The sequence below is a fragment of the Heliangelus exortis genome, chromosome 1 (assembly GCF_036169615.1).
Source record: "Heliangelus exortis chromosome 1, bHelExo1.hap1, whole genome shotgun sequence".
Classification (NCBI taxonomy): Eukaryota; Metazoa; Chordata; class Aves; order Apodiformes; family Trochilidae; genus Heliangelus; species Heliangelus exortis.
The window spans coordinates 140,088,655-140,098,171 of NC_092422.1; the positions used below are offsets into that span (position 1 = coordinate 140,088,655).

The following is a 9,517-nucleotide window of genomic DNA, read 5'->3' on the forward strand; positions in this document are numbered from 1 at the left end:
CCTCTTCTCTCTTTTTCCTTACTTCTTCTCAACCTGCAGCCCACCCTTCTTTTCCACAAATGAACCCCTGTCAAAAAATACACAAAGGAAACCCACACATTGTGATTTCCTTTCCCCAAAGAGTCCAGCTGGTTTGTATAATCCACCCTCCTGTCTCTTCATCTACATAAAATGCACGTTCTCCTGGGTGGGAACTATTTACCCCTTCATGTAAACATCATGCCTAGTGCTGTAAGGTCCTGGTTTTGTCTGGCACTGGCACTACTACAACAAATAAAAGTGTTCTTAGGAATACTTCAAAAGCACTCAAGGACAGTAAAAGAATAGGAGGTGTGAAAATAAAGCTGAGTGGTTTGTGTTTTTTTCAGTGTCCTTTATATTTTTGGGGAAAGGTTCTATTTTTTTTTTTTATGAAACAATTGATTTTCTGTGCTTTCTGTCTGGGACTGTGGAGTGGAAAACAAATCTGATCTTGGTGAAGAAACAGAGATTGTGTTTTTTTTAAACTGTCACATGACACCAGGGAGAAAGGGACTGCAAAACTGGGCGAATTACCTTAGAATTCAAAACAACCCCGATAAAATTGAAAGGTTCAGGATGAAATTCAAACGGAACATCTACAAAAATCATACACTTAAGTAGGTAAGACTAGCTCCACACAGAGAGGACAGAAAAAGGCTCATGAGGCATCAGACCTCTTAAACAGGACCTGGGAGCCACAGCACATCCTAAGGTACACACAGGTGAATGCCACAGTGCAAAACTTAAAACCAAACAGGAGCACTGCCTATAAGAAACATGAAGGATACTGCTGCTCTACTTGGCCAGCACAAGACCCCTGGTAAAGCACTGTGCTGTGGCAGTGCCATTCAAGAGATGTGGACTAGCTCAAGGGAATGCAGATTAGCAGGAGGATGGTTAGAGCTGCAGAAAACAAGACCCGGGAGAAAGCTGAAGATGTGTTTGAGATAGGATCTAGCATAAGGAAGCATCTCCTAGCATCTCCTCTAAGCCAAGGAGAGACATGTCAAAGAATAGTTTTTTCCACACTCACTATTGATAGGACAAGGAACCACAACAAGCAAAGCAGAGTGGAGTTACAGTGTAAAATCTATTTAATTACAAAGACAGCTAAAGGTAGCAATGACATCCCGGGCAGGCTGTGGATCCTCAATACCTGGGCAATATGCTGGACAGGTGTATTAGGAAGCATGCAAGACAAGCATGCATTTGATATAGCACAACCTCAAAACTTTTTGAAGTCTTTCCTATGCCTGCTTCCTATGATTTCAATGATTTTGGTGACAGCTAAGTTTCTTTGGCATTTCAGCATAGCCCACAGACCAAGATAAACCTGTCAGTGTTTAGAAGCAGAGGAGACATTAGGCTGCAGGGTACTGCTGTGTAACACCATTGTTCCAGGTCTCGCTAATGCTTTTAAGGATTAAAGGTTATAATGAACAGGGAAGACAGCTGCCCTTCTGAGTTTCCCAAATATCTCTGGCAAATACCACTGCCTTGCAGAGTGACCTTTCCCACTTTTCAGGGTAAGAGCTGTAAGCAATTGTTCTCACTTCATCCTATCAGAGACAGGCACAGGCCCCGGAAGGTGAGCAGGACAGAGAACAAAGCCTGAATAAAGAGTGAACTTCAGCTTCTCCAAGCGAATATTCCATTCAGTAGGAAATGCTTCAGAAAGCCACGGGAGCAAAGTATGACATCCCTCACCCAGCATTAAAGCTCCCTCTCCCTCCAGAACGTGACGCAGATGGGCTAAGGCTCACTGCACAGAGGTGGCCCTTCCCCCCACCACATAGCTCCATGAGTTCCAGGGGTGCTGTTGCTGATCTACACTATGATCTCCAAAATCAGAATCGAGTCCAAGAGCTGCTTGAGGGGTTCTTATCTCAAGGACCCTTACCACCCAATGGCTATTTCGCACCCTCCCTGTGAATAAGACTCCATTCCTTGGCACCATCCTGTCAGTGGCTTGGATCAGACAGTCACTCTTCATTTATCACTTGAACATATACAGCACTGTATAAACACTCACTATTGCAGCTTATTACTGCCTCCCTTAAATAAATAAATCCAACTATTGAATTCTTTTTGTACTTTGCAATGTGGCACTGCCCTCCCCAGCCTACCGAGGTGGGGGCTGCTGCTCAGATCACCTGTGTAAGGAGGTCTTAGAAGAATGAATTTTACTATAGAAATTACCCAACTCAGAAACCTATCTGAAACCTATCTGAGTTGTTCTAAAATACATGCACTTATCATTTCCAGAGGATGGACCTCAGCAGCTGATGCAGCCAAATGAGAGAGGATTCAGACGTGGTCTGTACTTCTGTGCTGTAAACTGGGGGAAGCAGTAACACGCTTCTACTCTTTCCCTATGAGAAACAGACAAATTGCTTAATGCCCTATCTGGAGTGGAATTATCACTGGGGTTTATCTTCAAAACAAAAGCTGAACTCTGTACTGCTAGGAGGAATTTTTTTCAAGAGAGAAGGCCTCCTGTTAAACACCTTGGTCCCTATTAGGGAATGTAAATAGCTGAAGAAACAACCTTTCCTCTAAATAGCTTCTAAATCTCACTTCTTGTTATTCACCAATTAACCATTTCACATTCAGAGGGCAGAGACTTCCTAGTAAGGGTGAGGAAACAACCTCATTTTTTTAAGTGGACTGATGAAGCTATAGAGGCCATGAGTCAGAAAGGTAATTCAGCATGTGGCCAGCTTTAAAGACATAAACAATTCTAATGAAGTCAGCAGCACTGCCTGTGAGCTTAAATTTAGGCACAGACCTTAAAATATCTTCTTAAATTGGGAAAGGGAGGAAAAGGGTGGAACTTTCAAAAACATCCACTCTCAGCCTACCCGTTCCTTACAGACACAGGGATGGGGACACTGTAGTAGCTGTCAGCCCACCATTGAATGCCTTTGCAAACTCCCCTTCTCAGGTGTCTTGCCAGAAGGTATATGCTATCTGCACCCAGGTGGTCTAATCTGTCTCATATTGGTGTCTCAGCCCAGTCTGAGCAGAAGGTGGTTGAACTTGCCCTTGAGCTCAACATCTGGCAGGACTGCTCTAACACTATCACCTAGGACCCACTCCATCAGGACAGGGATTTCCTCCATGCCCAGGTCAGCAAGCCTTTCATGATCTGACTTCCCAGAACTTTCCTCCTGACCAAGTATCCACACATTTTTGCATGCATTGCTGTGATGTGGCCAACATTGAGCCTTATTCGTTTAGCCACTTAGAGTACATTATCTACCTCTGAACAAATGGTCTGACTTCCAGAGGTTGTTTTAAGTTCAAAACCCTCAAAGTCATCAAGGACGTGTCTGGGCTGTCCCCCATCAGTAGAAGATCTACTCCAATGAGAAGTCATTGCCAGCTCTTGCCCAGTGTATATGAAACCACATCCAGTGGTTTCAAGGCACCACATGAAAGTGGGCAGTAAATAACAACCACTGGATAAATAGGGAAACCGAGGCACAGGAAAATGAAAATTACTTCATTTTCCTGGCCAGCTAAGGTGTCCAACAGAAGCCAGGAGGTTTTCCCCACCTGCTCCAGCCACGCAGAGGAACATGCTGCATGGAGTCCAAGAGCTGTGGCAAGTAACTGTGCTTGCCTCTTTGTCCAACCACATTGTTTGTCTGCTTGCCCCTGCCCCTGGTGCTGACAGTTCTCATTCCACTTCTGAAAATAAAACAGCATTTTTCACCCATTACATCTCAAACCCATTTAATCGCTAGATGTGGCAGCATGATAAGAACAATAATTAGAACTGGAGGGGGCTTCCTGTTATCCTGGCTATAGCCATATCCTGAGCTAATAAAAACTTTTGGTCCCAGCATTGAGGTGGCTTAAGTTCTGGTTATTAATTCATAAACAGGAAGAGCCTCTGAGTTATCACCTCCCTGCACAAACTTTGGGGTAAAGACCTTTGCTACGCCTCACTGGTGCTGCCTCCCAGATGAGCAAGTTTTGTGCACTTTAACGAGATTTGAGGATGCACTCAAAACCCAGCAGGGTTGGCCGGTTCCTGGCATTAAACAGGATCTCATCTGCAATGCATCCGGGGTCAGGGTTTCAGGATTTCCCAGCCCCTTATGTGACAAGGACGGAGTGTGGGCAGGTCCCTGCCTGTGCTGAGCTCCAGCAGCAGCACTGGTGGTAAGGTGTAATTTACAAATATTACCAAGATTAATTCCATAAGCCACCCACATAGAAAACTACCTATGTGGCTGCTAAAAATACACCCTGAGTTGCAACAAAGTTGTCAGGGATAAGAAAGAAGCAAAGCAAAGAGGAACAAAGCCAGTAAATAAAGGTGAAAGTGTATAAACACTTTTTTTTACCCAGTTGTGAAGGACTATGGGTACAATGCACCTTGGATATCACTGGACACACCAGCCCAGGGCAGAAAGCTACCCACAGACCATGCACTGATGATGTCAAGCAGCTAAGTCCTCATGAAATGAGGTCTCCCCAGGTCCATAGAGCCTGGGTCTGTTCTCTGCACAGGAGGAAACGTCACATGACATGCACACCAATGACAATTTTGCACAGTGAAGGCAACATTGCCCAGAGGAGAGTCCAAAAACCCAGATTCTCACCTGCCACAGGCTGGTCTGCTGCCCCTGAAGCCAATACAGCCAACTCTGAGGAAGCCACATCTCCAGTCCTCAGTGAGACAGTGATCATTAGTTTGCCCAACTCTGGAGCAGAAGCTATGCAGGATTATACCTGATGAGGCCCACTCTGAAGCCCAATGCATTTTCCCGTGTGGCTCACAACCAAAAAAATCCAGGTCAAACACAGTATTACGGTGTTACTTCTGGTTTATTTTACTTGGTAGCTTTTTATGTTGCTCCTTTTACTGCTCAGGTCTGCAACACCGGGGGAAAAAGCAGACGAGTAAAATCCAGTAGAGGAGAAGATGACAGCAAAAACTCTGAATTCCTTAAGAATGAGAAAATTCTCCTTACACAGTGCGTGAGGGGGAGGATTTCATACCAGGTATTCACTTATTTATCATGCCTTGCCTATTAGTATCAGGTGAGGCACCACCCTCCACCCTAGAAACAATATTTAAGCCGGTTGCTCTGCCCAGGCACACGCTGCCCTCACCCCCATGTCAAGAATTGCAGGTGACTTTCTGCATGTGCTCTATGTTATTACTCACTTAAATTTCTACTAGAACCATTTCGTAAGCCCTCCGAGGTGTCACATTTCCTCCCGGGGCACCTTTTTTCCCTCAAAGAGCCTATGGTATTCTGGAGATACTGTTTCACCTACCCTCCCCTGATTTGTGATGGTGGCCGTGGGTGTGTGTGTGTGTGCGTGTGTGTGTGCCACCAGAGACTGCTTGGCCAAGACCACGAGCAGAGAAGCCACCGCTAGCCCCAGAGCTGGTCCAACCCCTCTGCTCCTGTGCTCTCCTCAGTGGCCTGTCTGTAACTGATGCTCCAGAGGAGGGCTACGGACCAGAATTGTTACCCATGTAACACGGGGCTCATAAGGGAGGATGGCAGCCCTTGCCTCCTTCCAAGGAGGAAATTGCATCCCCTGCAATAAGTGAGTTTTTATCTACGCACTGCGATATTGCAGGGAATTCTGAGGACCTCTCATGGCAACTAGGAGGCGAAAAAACATTAATTAACCCCTCCTCTGCCTCCCTTGAAGCCAGCCAGCAGCAGTTTAACCCACAAACGTACCGCAATACAAAGCAAATAAAACAATCCCTATCAGCCTTTACACTATCTACTGGCTCTGCCATTTGGGATATTCGCCTATTTCAAGGCTTGAGGCGTACTGCAGAGTCTGGACACGGCCCCTTCTGTACCGGCTTCAGGGAATTTGTTTTAAAGGGGTTGCTTTTCAGAGCATTTTTTCTGTTCTGTTTCCAGTCAGGCAGAAGGGCGGGCGCTGCTGAAGTTAGGATGCTCTAAGGAACCGCTAAACTTCCACCGCACGCCCCGGTGCGGCACCGCCACCTCCTCCCCGGGAGGAAGCCGGCGCCCTGCCCGCCCTGGCTGCGGCCGAGGCCTCCTTTCCTTTTTCTTTCCCTCCCCTGGCCGGCTCCGGGGAGGCGGCCGTGCCGGCACTCGGCGGGCGCCCGCTGCGGCGCTCCGGGAAGGGGAGCGCGGCCGGGCTGACCGCAGGCCCCGCGCCTCACGCCTTCCCAGCCCCTGCGGTGCCGCCGGGCGCCGCCGCCCGTCGCGGGGCACCTCACCGCCCCGAACCGCCGCCCGCCCGGCGGATGCGGCCGGAAGAGGAGCGAACTTCAGAAGAATCGCCGCATTACCCACCCTGCCAGCGGCGCCCGCTCGGGAGGGGCTGGGCAGCCTCAGCGGCGGGCGATGCGATGCCGGACAGGCCTCACCGGCCCGCCGGTGGCCCGATGCCGCGCCGGGGGCGGGACAGGCAGGGCCAGACTAGAGGACCGCGGGCGGGGGCCAGGCAGGTACGCGCCGGGGCTGCGACCCCCCCCGCCGTGGCCGAGGGCGGCGGTCAGGCGGCGGCGGCAGCCTCGCCCTGCCCGCGGCAGGACCCCGCGGCCGCCCGCTGCCGTTGGAAGCGCCGGGGGTAGCCCGGGTACAGGGGGGCTGCCCGGGCTCAGGGGCCGAGGCCGCTCGGCAGCGCGGCGCGACCGGCAGAGGGCGCCCACGGCGGGCCGGCCCCTACCGGCACCCCGGGCCCGCCGCGGCCCCTCCGCCGGCACCGACCCGCCGCCGCGCAGGGCCCCGCCGCCGCTACCGCGTCCTCTCCGCTCCGCCCGGCGGTGCCGCAGCCCCCGGGCTCCGGCAGCCCGGTGCCTGGCAGCGGCGAGAGCGGGAAGGGACGGCCGTCCTTCCCCCGCTGCCGAAAACGCTCCTCTTTGTCTGCCTGCCTCTCGCGGGGTCCAAACTCCGCACCGCCGGTGAGCCCGGGGCTGCCCACAAATAACCCGGCGGGCCGGTAACTTTACACCACCCGCCGAGCGCCCTCCTCTCGGCCGCCGCAGCCCGGGCTCGATTTTCTCCTTAGATAAGTTTTACCGGCCTCGCCAAAGGGAGAAAAGTACCGTGTGTCCCCGTGCCTGTACCGTCTCCCACCCCCACCCCCCCAACTACCCCCCCGAGCCGGGCGCCTGGGTCTCCGCCGCCACGGACCGACCGGTCCCTTGTCGGGATAAAGCGCCCGCCGGATGGATGTCCCTCCGGTTTATGTAACGCTTCCCGGTCAGCACCGAGCCGGGAGGGGTACCGAGGGACGATAAACGCATCGTGAGGGGATTTAAATCAACCCCGATACATTTTCTAATTTTTTATATTGTGGTTTTCTTTTTAAACAGCCACCGTGAAATACGCACCCATCTAACACACAACTCCCTCCCTAACCCTCGTATTTTGTTTGTTTGGTTTTTTTTCTTTTATAACCCGAAAAAAACTAAGTTAGGGCACTTGGGCTTCTCGCTGCAGCCCGGGTTGGGCTGAAGGAGAATACGGAGGAGCTGACAGGCGGCTGCCGGTAGCCCCGTCCCCGCTGCCGCTGCCCGCGGGATCTCCAAGCCCCGGAGGAGAGCCCAGGCGGAGAGAACTCTTAGGAAACCGGCAAAAGGAGCGGGGTGGCCGGTTCTGGAAAGGAAAACTGCAGCAAGGGGCAGGCAAGCAAGGCTGGCAGGCAGGCACACACATACACACACACACACGGAGGCGCAGGGCAAGCTTCGTCCACCTCATTGTTCTGCTCGGCACCGGCACGGACTTCACCCACCGCCCCCCGCCGCGGCCCGAGCGCCCGGGACCGTGGGGGGCTAAGGGGGGCAGAAGGGGTTTCAGTGCCGAGCGGAGACCCGCGCCTCGCCCCGCTCCCCGCCGGGCGCCGGGCAGGGCGGGGGTGCGCTGCCGCCAGCCTCCCCGCAACAACGCCGGGGGGACGGCGAGCCGCGGCCGGCCGGGGACCCCCGGTTCCCCCCCCCCCCCCCTCCCTTTCCCGGAGCTGGGCGAAGGGTACCGGCAGGGCGGGCTGTGCCGTGCCGGGTCGGGGCTTACCTTCGTACATGGGGGCCATCGGTGCAAGGACGCCTGTTATTCATGGCAACGCCGCCACGAACGACGCGAGATCGCAGCCCCCCAAACTCAACACACATCTGCCATCTTGAGCGGGTGTCTCTCGGCGGAGGCGAAGCTGCCGCCTGCCTTCTGCATCGCTGCCCGCCTCAGCGCGGGGGGAGCCGGGCACATCCAGCCCCGCTGCCGGCCCTCCGACGCGGCCGGGGCGGGCGGGCGAGCGGGCGGGGGGCGGCGGCGCCGGGCCGGGCCGGGCCGGGCCGGGGCCGGGGCCGGGGCCGGGGCGAGGCGCGGGGCCGGGCAGGGGCGGCGGGCGGCGGGGCCCCCCCGGCTCGGGACGGCGGCGCTGGGGAGGGAGGGAGGGAGGGAGGGAGGGAAGGAAGGAGAGAGGGAGGGAGGGAGGGAGGGAAGGAGGGAGGGAGGGAGAGAGGGAGGGAGGAAGGGAAGAAGGGAAGGAGGGGGGCTGGCGCGGTGCCCCCGCTCTCAGCGCGGCATGGCTGCGTGTGCCGGGGCGTCTGCAAAAGTTGCACTGGGGGTGAGAGAAAGGGAGAGAGAGATGAAGGGAGAGAGAGGGAGACGGAGACCGAGACGGAGAGGAGGAAAAAAAAAAAGGCAAAAAAAAAAAAAAAAAAAGGCAGCGGAGGGAGTTTGCAAATAATCAAGCGCCGATGGCACTGATCGCGGCTTCCCAGAAGGAGAGGGAGCGAGCGAGAGAAACCCTCTGCTGAGATTATGTGGGATCTTGTTTAACAACACATTTCAATCAGGAGAAAAAAGGAACAGTCAACAGAAGTTGGTGAAACACTTCTGTCTTCCCCCCCCTCCTCTTTACAGAAAAGAGAGGAAGGAAAAAAAATAAAAAAGGCAGCTGATTGAAGCTTTCCAATTCACTGGCTGTGGGATCATATAATTTGAGCTCGTGTTTTACAATAGCATGGAAAATTCCTACCTCTCCCCCTCTCCCCAAATAAATCTTCTATTCCCTCAAGGCATTTCACAATCTGGTTCACTGACAAAAAGTTCCAATTTATCTTTTTTTTTTTTTTTTTTTTTTTTTTTTTTAGCTTGCTTGCAGTGTAAATATTTAGCGGATGCATTTAAAATAAACATACGTTGTTGCTTTTAGGATTCGAGTTGTTTTTGTTTTTTAAAAGGAACCACATCAAAGAAGTGTTTACTTACTGAGATTGACAGCCACTGCTCCCCCCACCCCTCCTTTCCCCCTTTTTTATTTTAAAAGATCCATCTCTCTAGTTTATCTCTTGCTGTAGGAATGCCAACCCACCGAGCATCAGTTTAGTCAGTACATACTGGAAAGCTGTCAGTGACACCACGTTATTCGGAGCCCCTTTACCTGGCAGGGACTGTACAAAGGAAGGTCAGCCACCAGGTACCTGTGTACACGGGCAAAGAAGCCTCTGGCACGGAAGCCTCTGGCAAAGGTG

At 52.8% G+C, this 9,517-nt stretch overlaps 1 protein-coding gene across 5 annotated transcripts in view; it reads right to left on the reverse strand.

Annotated features, from left to right (window-relative positions):
* The window catches only part of HIPK2 (homeodomain interacting protein kinase 2), a 127,998-nt gene extending 119,688 nt beyond the window's left edge, over positions 1-8,310 (reverse strand). For 2 of the 5 annotated variants that reach the window (XM_071727703.1, XM_071727684.1), the window contains exon 1: positions 8,055-8,288. In XM_071727703.1, coding sequence (XP_071583804.1) covers positions 8,055-8,073 — 19 coding nt within the window. In that variant the 5' untranslated portion in view covers positions 8,074-8,288. Of the gene's footprint in view, positions 1-8,054 lie in introns of all 5 variants that reach the window. The other 3 variants (XM_071727658.1, XM_071727722.1, XM_071727713.1) reach the window with 3 other exon arrangements.
* Positions 8,311-9,517: the final 1,207 nt, after the last annotated feature.